Here is a 17511-nt window from a genome sequence, read left to right as displayed (position 1 = left end):
CAGTGCAGAGGTGTCTCTCACCTGGGCTCTGCTGGTCCAGGGAGCATGAGGCTGTGGACAGACCGGGGCAGGGCCGTGCGAGGTGGCAAGCGTGAAGCACGACCCTGCCAGACCACCAGCTAAGGCAAGCGCTCCAGCCCTTTGCTGCCTAGAGGCTGGGCCAGCAGCAGGCCCAGGCCGCACCCTCCGGCTATGCGAGGGGGTCCTCTTTGCTCTCCAACACCACACGGGTGTGAGCGTGGCCCTGCGAGGCTCCACCTTCTATAGCTGGACGCTGTTTCTCAGGCCCCATGTCCACGAGGCCCAGGGCCATGCCGGCGCCCAGGCCCGGCTCCTGGTGGGGCAGAGGGAGCTTCTCCTGGCTCCCGTTTGTGCTCAGGGCTCTGAGGAGGTTGAGGGGAGACAAGGAGGTTCGAATGGAGGCAAGAGAGAAGGAGCCGGGCTCCCGGGGAATGCGCGTCCATTTAAGGAAGGAGACTCATCAGCCCCGCGCCGCCAGCTCTCTATCCAGCAGCGGGCGGTCCCTTCCCTTCTCCTGCTCCCGGGGAGCGTCGCCCTCCACAGACACCAGGCAGGAGGCAGGAGCCTTTTGGGTCCAGGTGAGCAGCCAGGCCCGGCCCTGGGGCCCGGCAGGCCCTTCTCTGGGAACCACCTCGTGGAGGCCGAGCTGAAACCCAGCGTGGGGCCAGAGGCAGGAATTAAATAGTGGCAACTCGTATTTATTACAATTATATACAGTCATAATCTATACATGATCACACAAATGAGCATGTGGTTTTCGGGGCAAGGACAGACGTGGCTGTGGGTCAGCAAGGCCCTGCTGCCGGGGGAATCACATCTCCCCCGGGACGGGCTGGCCCGACGCGGCAAGCGAGGATGGTCGGGAGCGAGCGCGGCGTGGCGTGGCTTCATTTGTTGACAGGGCAGAGCAGGTGGGATGGGTGGGAACAGGCGCCTGAGGGCAGCATCTGCCAGGCAGGCAGGACCTGGCTGAGGGGCGACTGGGCCCCCAACAGGCCCTGGAAAGGGACAGCGGGGGGGCCGGGATGGGGTGGCGGGGACCAGGGGACCGCAGCTCCGCCCCCGGGAGGCAGGTGAGGACAGGAGCCCTAGCCATGCATGACGTCACGCTCGTCCAGACACTCAGCAGACACACCTGGACAGGATACCTGTCCAGGGGGAGTGGCGCAAGAGCCGTGGTGCTGAGGCTCGGCAGCTAGGCCCGGCCCGCCCCAGCCCGCCCGGGGGCTGGAGCTGGGCTGAGGAGCGGCAGGGGAGGGCTGAGGTTGGGGTAAGAGGAGGCTGGTGGACAGAAACACGGCCCCCCACACTGCCACAACTGAAGGCTGCTCAGTGCCTGGCCCTCTCAGAGCCAGAGGAGGAGGCCGGGCCAGAGCCCAAAGCCCCCACGGGCCCAGGGGGGCCGGGCGCTGGAGAGGCGGTGCGGCTGCCATGCGGGCCTAGTCCCGCTCATTCTCATTACTGGCGCCCTCCGGCCGCCGTAGCTTCTCCACCTGCTCATTGATCTGCCCGTCCCCACCCCGCCGGTCCTCCCTCTGCACCCCCAGGACGTCCTCCTCATCCACATGGCTCACGTCGTCATCCTCCTCGTCCTCCTCGTCCTCCTTGTCCTCCCTCTTCTCCTCCTCACCCTGCACCTCCATCCTCACCTGGCCCTTCACGTCCACCAGCCCCTCGCCTTCTTCCTGGGGACCCAGCAGGTGGTAGGTGGCTGTGGAGCCCTCAGGGCTGTGGCTCTCCTTCCCAGGGGAGGAGGCGGAGGACTCGTTGCTGACCGGGGAGATGTCACTGCTGCTGTGGTGGTTCACAGCGGCCGGGCTGGAGGGGGAGGGCGACTTCACCGGGATCTGCCAGGATGGGATCTTCGGCGCTGACGGGGACGGTGGGAACTGTCTCCTGGCAGAGGAAGAAGCCAGCAGGCGTTGGTGACAGCATCCAGCTCTCATTCTGGACCCCAGGGCAGGAGAGGGGAGCAGCCTTGCTTCTCCCCTCCTCCCTGGGCCTCCTAGCCAGGGGCTACACTTGCCTCCCTCCCTTCACAACAGCCTGGAGCCTGCTCCTTCCTCGTCCCCAGCACTGCCTCCACCCCTGTGGCTACAGCAGAAGGGGCAAAGGCTAGGGACTCAAGACACCCAGGCCTCCCTCAAATCTGCCCACAGCCTGAGTAGTTGGGGCCGTGGGGAGCCCGGGCCAAGGGGGTGGGTGACATCAGAGCCCTTGGCTGGAAAAACCTCTGCTTTGGGCAGGGAAGAGGCAGCAGCTTCTTGTCTGGCATTCCCTCTGGGCCCTGGGCCAGCAGCCAGCCCAGGAGGGGCTGGGAGGAAGGATCTATGTGGCTATGGCTCAGGGGTGGCACTCTCTAACAGGTGAGCCCTCTGCCACAGCTAAAGGACAAGCCTAGTTCCTGTCCTGGGCTGCCACTGTCTTACCAGGCGTGGCCGTGGAGACAGCCCTCTACCTCAGACCCACAGCCTGCATTAGTCACCAGAGACAAACACAAGTAAGAAATGCAGTTTGCCATTTTCTTGGCTCCAATGCCACCAGATGACGTGTCTGTCCCTTTAGCCAGAGGCACTTACCTCTGTGTGTGCGTGCGTGCGTGCGTGTGTGTGTGTGTGTGTGTGTATGTGTGTGTGTACTGGTTCTGAGGTTTGAACTCAGGGCATGGGCACTGTCCCTGTGCTTTTCTGCTCAAGGCTAGTGCTCTACTACTTGAGCTACAGCTCCTCTTCTGGCTTTTTAGTGGCTAAGGGAGATAAGAGTCTCATGGGCTTTCCTGCCAGGGCTGGCTTTGGTCCTCAACCCTCAGGTGTCAGCCTCCTGAGTAGCTAGGATGACATGTGTGAGCCACCAGCGCCCAGCTTAAGCACTTATCTCTTGAATGGGACAAAGGGGAGCTTTATCCTAATGTCCATGACAACCCCTGGGTGACCCCTAAACTTAGCCACACCTTGGGAATTATGCCCTACCCACTGCTAACCAAGCCCAGGAGCGCCAGCTGGCTGCTCAGCCCACACTAGGTGGGGCAGAGCCCAGGAGTCTTGTCTCCTACCGATTTAAAAGAAGCCCCTTCAAGGAGTTAATTTCCGACTTGAGTTCATTGATATTCTGTGACTCCAGGATCCAGTTGGTAGATGTGGTGGCCTGAAAGTCAAAACACAGGGCACACATGAGAATGGACCCTCCACGCAGCCCAGGGGGTGGCGTGCAGCTTAGGAGGACCCCGGGGAGGCAGTGGCCACCTGCTCTGCCACTTGGGGTGCATCTGCTTGTGAGGACATTCCTAAGCCAAACAGTCCCACAGCTCTAAGTTTCTGATGGTGCTAAGAAAGCATCACATTTTTAGGTGACATAGGGGTATCCTGTGCACGTAAAATACAGAAACCGCAAACAAGCCCTCATCACTCCAGAGACACGGAGGTGCACTTGCTCCTGTGATAAACACGGCGCCACCCAAGCAACTGCGTCCTACGCGCTCCCACCCCCCAGAAATCACCACCAAACACAGACGTGAGAGGAGGCCACTCTGAACCACAGCAGATTCCCAAGAAGGTACTCTGGATGCTAGATGCTGGGGCCGGGGCGGGAGGGGTACCAGAGCACCTGCCCATTCCACAGCTCTGACTTCAGCAAGCCTAGACGGCAGCTTTGCCCCATGCTGCACTCCCAGGCTGCTCCCAGCGACTCCTCAGAGACATAAAGATGCCTCCCCGCCACACCCCAATCTCAACAGCCACTTGGGTGCCACCCTCTCACATCTCTCCCCTGGGATGGTCAGGGGTGACTTCAGTGAGGGACTGCTCCAGCTCCTGACCTCCACCCTCCCCTGGAGAAGGCCCAGGATAGACACACCACTGACGGCATCCCCCCGATAAGTGAGGGTCCCATGCCTCACTCCTGGCAAATTCCATCAGGGCAGATGGAAAGAGGAGAGTCAAAAAACCAGTCCCCATGTAGATCTGTCAGTAGCCAGACTGCACATGGTGCGCAGAGAGGTGAATTCCAGACGTGCAGCTGCAGCCTAGACCTGCAATCACCAAGCCTGGTGATCTCAAGTGTGAGCCTGGAAAGTCGAGCCAGGTTCTTGCTTCCTTGACAAGCTGCTCCCACACTGGAGGATGGGGGTCTTTTCAAGCTCTTCCCTGCCGGCTGCTGTGGGGTCTCTCTGATGCAAGGTAGGGACAGACCACTGCAGGCCAGCCCAGCAAGAACACAGCCAGCTGGGTACACCATAGTTATATATCCTGCCAAGGGGGCCTCAGGTCTTGGGAAGAAACCCAGGAGGTCTACAGGGGAGCAAGCATACACCCAGAGTCCTCACATCCATCCCCCCAGGGTCCCCCACTCCAGACCACCACACAGGGAGGGCCCGGGAGCCACTGTTCTGGCTTCTCCGAGACCTTGAAAGCTACGGCAGCCCATTAACAAGGGAGCAATTTCCACTCACTGGCCTACAAAGGACTCAGATTTCCAAAGGCATATGGTGCCAGATGCCAGGATTTAGAAATAAAATCTGACATCTGGGGCTTTTTAGCCAGTCTCTTTAAAAAACAGTTGTAGAAAACTCACAGCCTTCAGTTTTATGTAGGTTTTTTAATTACTTAAAGCTCTTCTTTTTAATTTTTTACAGTGCTCCAGTAGGAGTTTGGAAGGCAGATATAAAAACTAACATTACAGCTGAGAAAACACAGTTCTGAGTCTTTGGTTTATGGGGTAACCCAAGTCCTCACACACATGGGTTTGGATGCCAGGCCCAAAGCGCAGCTTTGGTAGGGAGAACAGGGCGGAACGAGGGGCGGGGCCTCGGGCACAGAAGAGCTGAGGCCATCACAAGCACTGCCACCAACCAGCCCCCTCCCCCAATGCAACATGTGGTCTTCATCTTGATGCTCAGGGCCTGAAAACCATTTTCCAATTTCCGGAATGCTGCTGGCCATGGGCAGGCCACAGATCCAAAAGATAACAGAGTAGGGTGGGGGCGGCAGCCACCTTCCCGGCTTCTTCCTAGCTGCTGCAGGGAACCCACAGTGGCCATAGCCACCAGCACCTCCAGACAGCTGAGCAGGAATTGAAGGTGAGCCTGAACAGTGTGGCTAAAGGGGAGGGGGCTCCTGAGGACCCTTATCACAAGAGGCCCCAGACTCCGCTGGAAGTAGCAAGTAGTTTGTTTTGCAATCCAGCTGGGCACTAGGGTGGCCTCCCCTGGGACAGCAGCTGTGGTTAGAGGCTGCACCACCTTCACCTTCATCCATCTGTCCACACTGCCTCAGGCCCCAGAACCCAGGGCCTGCAATCGTGGGTTCTGGCTGGAGCCCATTGAAGGAGGTTCCATGATGGCTCCATTTCACAGAAGAGGAAGACTCTGAGAGGTGAAGGAACTTGTCTACCGCTAACAAATGTGAGAGCAAGGCCTTTAATCCACTACACTGATCCTATGACCAGACAGAGAAGAATGCTTCCACATGGGGAAAGCAGCTTGAGAGGATTCTGATTGGCTCCAATTCCTTTCACAGCCCCTGAGGCTGAAAGCCCGGGTTTAGAGAGCCTGTCTACTATCATGGGGGCTTTTCCCTTCTGTTTCCTGGACTCCTTGGCAAAGAAGGCTGGGGCCTACAACCTAACTTCCAGCACCAGTCTCCAGAGCTGTGGGGATGGGATTGCCCTAAGTGCTCCCAGTGGAGATGGGAGGAGAGAGAGAGACCAGAAGAACAACTGAGAGCACAGAGACTCCTCCCGTCTGTGTGGGACTGAGCCACCCCTGGTATGTCACCCAGGGACACTGGGATAGGGGGAGGAGTCAGAGCTGTACAGGCCATACCAGGGCCTGGAGATCCAGGCGTTCAAAGATTAGTACCTTAGCGGTGGCCAGCTCATGGGCCAGTTCCTGGACCTTCTGTTGTTGCTGCCTCAGCAGCTCCTGGACAGAGGCCAGTGTCGTCTGTACCTGAGTCACTGGGGAAAAGAGTGTGGCATCAGTTGAGTCCGTGTCCCCTGTTCCCTCCTCAGCCCACACACCTGTGAGCCACCCGCACTCCTGCTACATCTAATTTATCTGCAGGCCCCCGCCCCCGCCCCGCAACCCAGACAATTTATCTGTGCCCTGGGTAATTCACCTGCACTGTATCTCACCTCTAGTATTTCTACTTCATCTTTCTATTGTGTGGTTGTCCGTGGTCAACAGTATATCCGTCCGAAACCTCTCCCCTCTAATTAAGCCCGGCGGGGATGTGCCCAGCTCTCTCAGCCCGCATCAGGCTGGCATCACTCATTACCCAGGCCTCACCGCGTCCTTGGGAGCGGAGGACAGCCCAAGCCTGGAACTGCCTGCCGAGCCCCACAAGCTGTCACAGGACCCCCAGGCTGGGATCACTGAGGCAGCTCTTAGGAGTGGCTGCATCGGGGAGAACGCACTGGAGAAGGTGTGCCCAGGACAGGTGGCTCTCTTGCCTGCTCTGAGTTTCAGACTCAGAGCCTCCACCTAGTAAACAAGTTTATAAAGAAGGAAAGCCACCTCTGGCGCGACAGGTCTCAGCTAATCTGGGCCATCACTGGGGCAGCGGGTAATGAACGCCAGCCCCGTGGAGTCGATAACAGAGGGGTGGCCGGGGTCCTGGGAGCCACAGTAATTACAGACTCTCTTGACCCTGAGTTGGATTCTTCGAGGGAAGGGGGGAAAAATCACTGAAAACCCCCCTGAAAACCTCATAGAAGCAGAAATTAAAAATGAACTTTACAGCCCTTAGAAAGGCTGTCATTTTATTCCCCTTATTAATATTCTGAGGTTGGGAGCCTTTCCGTAAAAACATAATTAATTGAGGCCGCGCCGACAGTAAACAAGCAATTTCAAATTAAACCGAAATGACGGCGGCTTCATTTGCAAATGTGAACAGATTCTTGGAGCAGATAAATGAAGTCACCACATAAAGTGGAGACGGAGGGAGAGGGGAGGGGCGCAAAGGGGCTTCGAGGAGAAGGCTTTGAGGGGTGACTTGATGGAGTCATTAATCTTTACCTGTCTGGGCCACGCTGCCACTCAGCTCCGAGAGGCTCGCCGCCATCCTCTCCAGCTGCTTCCTGTCCTCGCGGCCGCCCAGGATGAGGGGCAGCAGGTACTTCTGCAAGAAGAGGACGGGTGAGGATGGCACACTTGCTTGTCTTCCGTCAGTCTCTCATATCCTACCCTGGTCCGTCCTTCCTGGGGTCTGAAAACCCCAGCACAATCCATAAGTGAAAAAGATGCTTTAAAAAGTTTATGAGATGGCCATGTAAAAATCGTATGTAAATGAAGACAAGGGCCAAACAGGAAGAGGGGGAGGAAAACCAGGTTTTCCCACCGTGATGTGCTGAAGTGGGAACCTAGGTCTTTGCACAAGACAAGTGTTTTACACTGAGCTACACTCCCAGCTCAAGGTAAACATGTTCATTCTTTCATGTCCTTTTCTCAGCAGTGCTATACTATTTCTATGACATCACTGATCAATTATACTTTAAAAGTTATAAGGCCAGATGCTGGTGGCTCACACCTGTAATCCTAGCTATTTAGGAGGCTGAGATCTAGGATTGTAGTTCAAAGCCAGCCCTGGCAGGAAGTCCTAGTCCATGAGACTCTTATCTATAATTAGCTACCAAAATATAAAAAAAAAAAAAAAAAAAAAAAACCAACTTGAAGTAGAGCTGTAGCTCCAGTGGTAGAGTGCCTTGAGCAAAAGAGCTCAAGAGCTCAGGGACAGTACCCAAGCCCTCCTGAGTTCAAATCCCAGGACTAGCACCAAAACCACCCCCAAAACACACTTAAGAAAAACTTGTAAATGGGTATGCAGAAAGATGCCTGGGGGCTGGGAAGGTGGCTCAGTGGTAGAGCGCTTGCCTTGCATGCATGAGGCCCTGGGTTCCTCAGCACCACATAAGCAAAAAGAAAAAAGCTGGGAATAGCGCTGTGGCTCAAGTGGTAGAGCGCTAGCCTTGAGCTGAAGAGCTGAGGGACAGCGCCCAGGCCCAGAGTTCAGGCCCCACGACCGGATCAAAAAAAAAATCCAGAAAGATGCCTGGGCTGGCTTTGATACACGATCCTCAGATCGCAGTGCCCAGCTTACTAGGTATTTTTCTGAATCAAACTGTTTTAATCCTGTGAATGAAACAAATTGTTTCATCCATTCAAGAACAAACAACTAAAATTAAGTAAACAAAAATTACTCAAGAACCCAAAGGAAAGTCCACCACAGACTTCTGGGACCCTTGCACAGTTCTTCTGAGGCCTTTAAGCCTGAAAGGCTGGGAATGCAGCTTAGGGGTAGAGTGCTTGCCTAGCATGCATAAAGCCCTCAGTTCCATTCCTCAGTACCACGCACATAGAAAAAGCCAGAAGTGGCACTGTGGCCCAAGTGCTAGAGCGCTAGCCTTGACCACAGAGAGGCCACGGACCTCACAGAGAGGCCCTGAGTTCAAGCCCTGGGACTGGCAAAATTAAATAAACAAACTAAGCCTGAGTTACCAGAATAAGTATCTTTCACAGAGCCCCAAGTGGCCCTATTTTCCTAGACAAGGCAGAGGAGACAACACCCTGGGGGCAAAAAAAAAAAAATTTAAAAATGCCATGGCTGCAGGGTCCCCACACATGGTGCCTAGGCAGCAGCACACACTGTGGGGGAGCTGGGTTGAGGGAACTCACAAGCATGGGACGTGGGAGGCAAAGCCCCCATCATAGGGATGGGGCCACCACTGCCAACCTGCAAGGGCGGTGCCAGAGCAGACCCAGTGTGGCCCAACAGGCACCACCTTAGCCAAAGGGAAGGGCAACTGTGGTTCTCAGCCTATTTGGGCCTCAGGTAGGAAAAAAGAAGCCTCTCCATTAAGGGCTCTGTATTGGAGAAGGAAAAGGTCTCTCACAAGGGGTTTGTGGGAGAATTCATTTCAAGAGTGACTCCTAAGTGAAGATCATCATTTAGCATATGTATAGAAGCATTTTCTATTTTGCAAAGTGCCTTTCAGCCACGCTGTGAATTATTACCCACAACTGAGCTGAAACTCATCAAATGTGCCCTGACGTTTCAGGTGGAAAATTTGCTGAGGATAAAAGCAGAGAGATTCTCCTATGTATAAACCGCTTCGAAGTCCACTTCTGAGGTCATGAATGACAGGGAAGCAGTACCTCTACTCCTCCATAAACAGATGTAAAACAAGTCCTGAAACCAGAGCCGCAGTTGCTTGGCTTCCTTGTTGGCTGATGCTCTTACTACTTCAGCCACACCTCTAAGCCTGCTTTTGGGGGGTTATTTTGGAGATGGAGCCATCTGAGTCAGACCACTTTTTTTTTTCTAAAAGAAACTGTTAATAGATAATTCCAGAAATTCTTGTATCATCAATGTGGCTGACATTTCAATGTTTTTTTATTTAAAAAAAAAAAAACAAAAACCAGGTGCGTGGCATGGCCAAAGCACTGTGAAAATGGCGGGAACCTGTCTCCTGTTCCATGCGGGTCCCAGGATCGTCTTGGTCAGCACGGATGACCAGCAGGTCTGCTCTGAGAACACTGTCAGTGACTTATCCCGGTGCCTGCCCTTGCCTTGTGATTTGTCTATACACAGGCACTGGCAGACATCAGCCCCGAGGGAGATGTCCAGACCCCAAGACATTTCATGTTTGGATTTCTGCATGCAAATTTCTAACTCCAGCAGATTCCGCTGCACCTTTGTGTTAAATCAAAAATTAAGAATCTGCGCTAGGAAGGTGGCTCAGTGGTAGAGCGCTTGCCTCGCATGCATGAGGCCCTGGGTTCAATTCCTCAGTACCACATAAGCAGAAAAAAGCCAGAAGTGGCACTGTGGCTCAAGTGGTAGAGCGCTAGCCTTGAGTTGAAGAGCTGAGGGACAGCACCCAGGCCCAGAGTTCAGCCCCTACGACCAACAAAAGATAAAAAAATTAAGAATCCTATACCATAGGACCTAAATATTTTGACAACAAGCCTATCACTGGGGTCCTTTAAGACGTGACTGTGAGGCAGAGCAGTGGGTGGCCTCAGAAGAGAAAGCATGTTCTCTGCAGGGTGAGCACATCTGGATCTGAGACCCACCCTGCTGTTACTCTGGTTTCTCCAAATCAAAGCTGGGCCTTTCCACTGACAGCAAGGGAGTAAATGTTTGCTAGTGTCTGCAGCTCTGCAGAGAGAGAGCGTGACCTCTGCTCCCGAGGGCTGACTCATGCCGCCCACATTTACACAGATGCTTACACTCCACATAAGACAAGAAGCATATCCCGTAAATGTCATCAGCTCTCCAAGCTGGCTGTAACACTAAGGTGGGACAAGGGCATCTCCAGCACCTCCCACAGCCAGGTTCAGTTCTCTGCCCTCTCCTCTTTGATCCCTGTGCCCTCCCAAGACAGGAGGTATTGCAAATGGCTCCTCACTATGAGAAGGTTTTGGCCTAGTGACATGCTGTTCACCAGCATGCATTCAATTCACCTGTCCCAGGAAGTAGCCTTCTGCTCCCTGTTCCTGCCACCAGTGTGCTCAGAACACACAGCAGCCTAAAGTAGAGCAAAAATGCGCTTTTTTTTTTTTTGGGGGGGGGGGGAGGAACAGCTATTGTGGGGCTTGAACTCAAGGTCTGGGCACTGTCCCTGAGACTTTTTGCTTAAGGTTAGCACTCTACCACTTTGAGCCACAGCTCCACTTCCAAGTTTTTGGTAGTTAATTGGAGGTAAGAATCTCAGACTCAGATCTCAGCCTCTTGAGTAGCTAAGATTACAGACATGAGCCACCAGTGTTGGGATTAAAAGCACACTTTTTTACAACAAAGTGTTCACTATCTGATTTTGCTCATTGAATACTGAACTACACCAAGAGTGATGGTTGCATGACCAGCCATGCCTTCATGCCACTAGAAGTTGAACCCTCCCGAGTGGGAGATCATCCATTTTTCTCATTTTACAGATGACAACGGGGCCTGTGGTCACACATTTACTCAGGGGCAGAGTAGGATTCAAACAGGCAGCTGGTGTGCATGCTCTTAAACACGAGTTTACACACCACTCACTATGTGCCACACTGTTCTAAGTAGTAGTTCTCTATAAGAGAAGGACCTCAAGGTCACCCTGTCAGTGACTCCAGGGTGGATGGATGTCTGCAGGGACAGGATGTCTGCGATGCCTGACACATCCCCCCTGTGCTCTCTACCTCTGCTCCAGAGCTGAGCACCCACTGAGGAACAGCAGCTCCATGCAGATAAACCAAGAACCAGGAAAAGGGGAACAAACAGCAAAGGGTGACAAATGTTAGCCTCTGCTGCCCTGAGAAGACAACTGACCTTGTAGAACTGGTGAAAGCCAAATGCAATTCCTGCCATGATGATGGCCAAGGCACCGTAATCTCGCCATCGGGAGCCTCCAGAGCCTGATGGTAGGAAAAGAAAGAAGTTAGGAGAGCTCCCACCCAGCCTTTTCCTAGAGACAGGTGAGCATGTGCCCCAGTGGAAGGGGAAACACACTGAGGCGTGGGGTGAGGGAGTGTCCTGATCAGATTTCTACTTTAAGAAAGCCACATGGCGGTGGCTCTAAAGCAAGCTAGAGGTGAGAAGCCACCCAGGCAGGAAATCTGGGAGGCTCCTGCACTGGTCATGACAGTGAAAAGGGCCTAGAATGGAGTGGAGAGATGTCTTGGAAAAGCTCAGTTGTTAAGGAAATGGAATCGAGTCCCTAATCTTTGCATACAAGCAGGCCTCTGGCCTAGCTCTTAAGACTAGCACATATGGAGGGTTTCCCCTCCCTCTTATCTGTGGCTTTACTTCTGTAAGTCAACTATGATAAGAGAAAATATTCAATGGAAAAGTCAGAAAGAAAAAAATTCATGTTTAAAATTTTAACTTTGTAAGCGCTACCATTCTGGGTAAATGAACTCTTGACCCTGCAGGGCATGAACCACCCTCTGTCCAGTGGATCCACGGTGTGTATGGTACCCGCCTATGAGACACTTCGTAGCCATCTTGGTTCTGGGCTCCCCTGTCAGCATCACAGTGCTTGTGTCCAAGTGATCCCCACTTCATTCAGTATGGCCCCCAAGACCAAGAGCAGAGATGCCAGCAGTGTGGATGTTCCAGGGAAGAACCCTGAGACCTTCCCGTAAGTGAAAAGGTGAAAGTCCTCAATAGGAAAAGAAAGAAATTCTACGCTGAGGTTGCTAAAATCAGAGCACAGTAAAATAGTTTGAGAGCATGCATTCACATTAACTTTTATTAAAGCATATTGTTATAATTGTGCCATTTTATTATTGGTTATTATTACTGATCTTGCTGTGCTAATTTATAAACTTGTATTATAGCTATATAGAGTGAAAACAGTATACACAGGGCTCTGTAGTGTCTGTTGCTTCAGGAATCCTCTAGGGAGCTGGGGGTGTGTCCCCACAGAAAATGGAGACCAGAACAGTAAAGTCCCCACAATTCAAAGAAATTCTAGTTGCCCAGCGACTCCCCTATTTTGCAGCCTTGTATATGGCACCTGTTCTCCCCAGGCCTCCAGAAGTGGTCACCCAGCCTCTGACCCTCTCTCAGGATCTGCCAGGATGCCAGGCCCAGGCCACCGTTCTCAGGATACTCCATGGCATAGCTCACAACAGCTAGGGAACAAACAAGGTACACAATGCTGATAGAAAGCTGTCCAGAAGGAACCTGATGGGTGTTTCTGTGGGAAAGCTGAGTCTGGGAGAAAGGTGAGGAAGAGAGGTCAGACACATTCCAGGAACCTCCAGAAGAATCACTTTAACTTGCCTCGCCAAGCTGATGGTCTTGCTATTTCAGGAACACCTGAGCTGTCCTGTGTCTGCAAGTTCTCCTACCTATTTGTCATGACAGAGCAGAGGAGCAGAGCCATTCTTTCAGCTCAGTGGCAGGATGAGGCAGCAAGGGATACCCCCTCCTCCCTGGGCTGCTCAACAGGGCTCTCGGGAGATACAGGAGTCAGCAAGTCTCTCCTTGGCAATAATAGTCCCCCATGTCCCGCAACCTGTACACCCCATGCACAATCCCCTGAACGTGGTCAAAACTGTAGTCAACAAATGGCCTCCTTCAGGACTCAACTCCTAGTTTTTTATCCCACATATTTTAAACAGGCAACACACACATATAGTTTAAACATCAAACAGCAGAAGTCAGACTTGCCAAAAAGGCAGACACCCTTACCAGTTTCAGGTCTATTCTTCCAGAGAAATTTCATGAGCATAAAAAGTGACACAGATGTGTCGTAGTTTCCTTTTCTTCCTCTCTACATCTGAATCCTGATTTTTTCATAGCTGTCTACAATTCCACTTAACCTACTCTCTTCAAATGGACATTAAGCTCATTTCTCATCTATAACAAGCACAATGTAACAGGGAAACGGCACCTCACACTGGCCCTCACCTGTACCCACCTCATTTTGAGAAAGGAGTAAGTCTTTGCTGTCGATCAGCATTTTCTTTCCAATGAGTGTTACGTGTTCTCACCTTTCTACTTGATTTTCCTTCTGATAGTATCATGGTTTAAACTCGGAGCCTAGTGCTTGCTAGGCAGGTGCTCCACCACTTGAGTCATGGCCCCAGCCCTCAACTTGATTTATTTCCCTTACCACTTTTGAGTAGTTTTGTTTTGTTTTTGTAGTGCTGGGGATCAAATCCAGGGCTTTATACATGGTAGGTAAGTACTCTAGCACTGAGCCACACCACTAGTGCATACTTTTTGAAGACTTTTTTATTGTGTGTGTGCCAGTCCTGGGCTAGAACTTGAGGCCTGGACACTGCTTCTGAACTTTTTTGCTCAAAGCTAGCACTTTATCACTTAAGCCACAGCTCTACTTCTGGCTTTTTGGTGGTTAATTGAAGATAAGAGTCTCAAAGGCTTTTCTGCCTGGGCTGGCTTCCAATCATGATTCTCAGATCTCAGCCTCCACAGTAAGTTTATTTTTTAATTTTTTTTTTTAATTTTTTGGTTGGTTGTGAGGCTTGAACTCTGGGCCTGAGCACTGTCCCTCAGCTCTTCAGCTCAAGGCTTGCGCTCTACCACTTGAGCCACAGCGCCACTTCCTCCACAGTAGGTTTAGAGGCACGAGCCACCAGATCCTGGCTGGAGAATTAAAAAAAAAAAAAAAATCAGGGACATTAGCCCTCAGTAACATGAACAGTAAACACATTCTTGTAATTTTTTGCTTTGGGTTCCACTTATGGTCCTTTGTGGCCTGCAAAGATTTTTTGTGTTTGTGTTTACCAATCTGTTACGTGGGTTTGTGTTAGCAATGATGCCTCCACTCCTTTCCTCAGCTATGCCTTGACTCCATCCAAAACCAGTCAGGGGAAAGCACTGCTTGGCCCTGTTGCAGACACCCCCAGATCCCAGGACATAGGACTCTTGAGTTCCTCAGGCCTTTCTCTTGTCTTCTTTTCTCTTTATGTGTGCAAGATGCAAAATCCAAAATCTAGTGCAAGCTCATTTTGAAGGGGCAAATGTGAAGGTCAAGTGGCCTTGTCCTGGTGGCGGGGGAGGGGGATTACGGATCATGCGCAGATGGCCTTGATGTTCAGAGAACACCTTCACGTGGTTCCCTCACAGATTCTCAAATATCCACTGAATACCTTACAAGAAAGCAACTGTAACTGGACTAAAAACCAGACTGACCCCAAGTTTTCTGGATCTTGTGCTTTCATAAAAACTCTCCTGCGGGTGAGAGCTGCCGAGACCAGGCAGACATCACAGTTCATCCTGGCATCCAGGCCCCAGGCTGTGCAGCGCCCACCCTGCCATAGCTCTGGCCTCCCCAAGCCCAGGGAACACCTGTGGTTCCCTGCCAGCCCACCCTTCACCCTGCACTGCTGCTCTGTTCCTGCCAGGCTCGCGTTAAGAACATTTTATTGCCCCCTGGTTTTCATTATTAATGAAAAGGGACCAGAATGATCTTTCCTAAAGTTCAGAGAGTCTATAAAGACAAGAAGCTGAAATGCCATTTTACTCGTTTTGGAGATGTGTGATACAATTCTGTCTTGTGGCGAAATGAAGAGATAGGAAAATTCAAGACGGAAATGCCTCTTATCCACTGTGCAACTTCCAAGGGTGACAGATCAGGGTGACTGCAAACTATGCTGGTGCTCCCGAAGTGGCTCACACCTCCAGCCCCACTGGGCTGGACTCCTGAGCCTGCCTACTGTGGGGCCACACAAGAGCCAAAGCAGTGGTCCCGGGGCAGTGGACTGGCCTATCACCAACTATGCTCCCACATGTCCAAGGGCAGAGCACAGTGCATCAGAAAGGTGGGATGAATTAGCCTTTTGTTGGAGGAGGAGATGGGGTTTGCCTATGTAGTCTAGGCTGGCCTCAGACTTGAGATCCTCCTGCCTCAGCCTCCTGAGTGCTGGCAGGTGTGGTGGTGCATGCCTGTGATCCCAACTGAGGCTAGCCTGGGCTACACAGCATAATTATATCAGAGAAAAAACAAAACCAAACTGACCCATCTCCCTGTCCTGTCGCTGGCCTGACAGGAAGACTGGGCAGCTAAGAGGCAAGGATCTGGGGGCAGAGAGCGCAGGACCACATCTCCAATCAGTGGTTCCACAGAACAAACCTCTTGACATCATGTAACAGACTCTGCAAGTCCCAGAGAACCCAGAGGACAACATGTCTATCTCACTCTGGTTCAGACTGTCTTCCAGCACTCCGGCCACTTGACTCTCTGGTGTCTTCATGAAGGACAAGGGACAGCTGACACACCAGGAGACACACTGCAGGGGGAGGGGGGAGAGACAGGCCTCTTCTCACCACCACCTCCACGGCCTTCTGATGACTACATGAACCAGCCCGCACCCAGAGGCTCAGACACAGAGGAGTTGGTAGGGGAGTTGGTAGCCAGGGTGTTGCATTCAAACCGCTCCTTCACTATTCACCAAACACTAGCAAAGCCAACACTGCTGAATGCTCTAGCCATATCTCCACCAATCAAGAAATTCTTAGTACATGCAAACAGACAAAATTAGGCAGGGGCATACTAGACATGTTCCTTGTAATGTTGAGCTGTAAGCACAAAGCCACGGTTTCATCAACACACAGAAGTCCCACGATCCAGTGAAGGTTCAACAGCAGCCAGCCCTGGAGCTGTCAGGAGGACAGCCTGTGGAGACAGCACACGCTGGGGATGTGGGAGCCCCCACCTTGGGGAGGTGGGCAGCAGCAGACAATGGGAAGACACTATGCCCCCCTGCTCGCTCCACACAGAGTATACTGCGCTTCTCAGAGCAGCCCGTCAGCTTCTCTCAGAGGTTACCCTGGAAATGGCGTGACCAGGCAGGCTCCCTCACAGTGGGGTCCAGGACAGAGCCAGTTCACAAGTCAGTGACTCCTGTAGTGTGGGGTTGCTGGGGCAAGTGCACGGGGACAAGCTGGAGGTGCTGTGAGGCAGGCAGCAGGCCAGCCACTGCGTGGGCACACCGGAGCTATGGACAGCCATCAGTGACAGAAAGACAAATGAGCCTTGAAGGCAGACACGGGAGTGCAACCGTGCTGCTCTAGGAACAAGCACCTGGGCAGCCCAGTATCAGTCATGCCTGAAAATATAGAGCCTGGCTTCAAAATGTACATCCTGCGAGAGATAATCCCTTCCACTTCCCATGGGCTGGGATGCTACTGAACCACCCTCCCCCCCCCCCCCAACCGCCCAGGGTCAGGGGGGAAGCACGCTGGGCAGTGTATAGCTTCATGTCATGGGATTTTAAAATAGGACACTCTGAAGTCAGGTATGGTGGCATACACTTGTAGCCCCAGCTACTCAGAATCTGACCAAGAAAGATCACTTGAGACCAGAAGTTCAAGACCAGCTTGAACACTATAGAGAGAGCCTCTATCAAAAAATAAAAATGGGGGGCTGGGAAGGTGGCTCAGTGGTATAGTGCTTGCCTTGCATGCATGAGGCCTTGGGCTCCATTCCTTAGCACCACATAAGCAGAAAAAGCCAGAAGTAGTGTTGTGGCTCAAGTGGTAGAGCGCCAACATTGAGCTGAAGAGCTGAGGGACAGTGCCCAGGCCCAGAGTTCAGGCCCATGACTGACAAAAATAAATAAAATAAAAATAAATAAATAAAAATGGGTTAGGGATATGGCTCAGCAATAGGGCACATGCTTAGCAAGCATGAAACTCTGGATTTGATCCCAAGAACAAAAAACAAAACAACAACAACAACAACAAAACTCTAGCCAGGTGCTGGTGGCTCATTCCTATAATCCTGGCTACTTAGGAGGCTGAGATGTGAGGACTGAGGTTTGAAGCCACACTAGTACCCATTCTCAATGGAGAGCTGGGTGCAATGGCACACGCCTGCTACTCTAGATCCAAAAGGAAGCCTAACACAGGTAGCGTGTACCCAGATGCCCACCCAGACATCTACCTAGCAAGTGTGAGGCCCAGGATTCAAACTCCAGGACTTGGGGGTGGGGGGGAGGAGAGCCAACCAAGGTAGGCACTAGTGCTCACACCTAGTTACCCA

The 17511-nt window shown here is 52.4% G+C and overlaps 1 protein-coding gene across 1 annotated transcript in view; it reads right to left on the bottom strand.

The window, feature by feature from the left end:
* Positions 1-698: 698 nt before the first annotated feature.
* Pex14 (peroxisomal biogenesis factor 14) overlaps positions 699-17511 on the bottom strand; it is a 149785-nt gene continuing 132972 nt past the window's right edge. Inside the window, exons 5-9 of the mRNA XM_042695683.1 lie at positions 11325-11410; positions 7034-7136; positions 5876-5973; positions 3074-3165; positions 699-1917 (exon numbers count right to left, since the gene is read on the bottom strand). Of these exons, the coding sequence (XP_042551617.1) occupies positions 1461-1917; positions 3074-3165; positions 5876-5973; positions 7034-7136; positions 11325-11410 (836 nt within the window). The 3' untranslated portion in view covers positions 699-1460. The remainder of the gene's footprint in view (positions 1918-3073; positions 3166-5875; positions 5974-7033; positions 7137-11324; positions 11411-17511) is intronic.

The sequence above is a fragment of the Dipodomys spectabilis genome, unplaced genomic scaffold (genome assembly GCF_019054845.1).
Source record: "Dipodomys spectabilis isolate Male_0828 unplaced genomic scaffold, ASM1905484v1 ptg000188l, whole genome shotgun sequence".
Lineage (NCBI taxonomy): Eukaryota > Metazoa > Chordata > Mammalia > Rodentia > Heteromyidae > Dipodomys > Dipodomys spectabilis.
The sequence above is the reverse complement of the archived record's forward strand: the minus strand, read 5'-3'. Positions and strand labels throughout refer to the sequence as shown.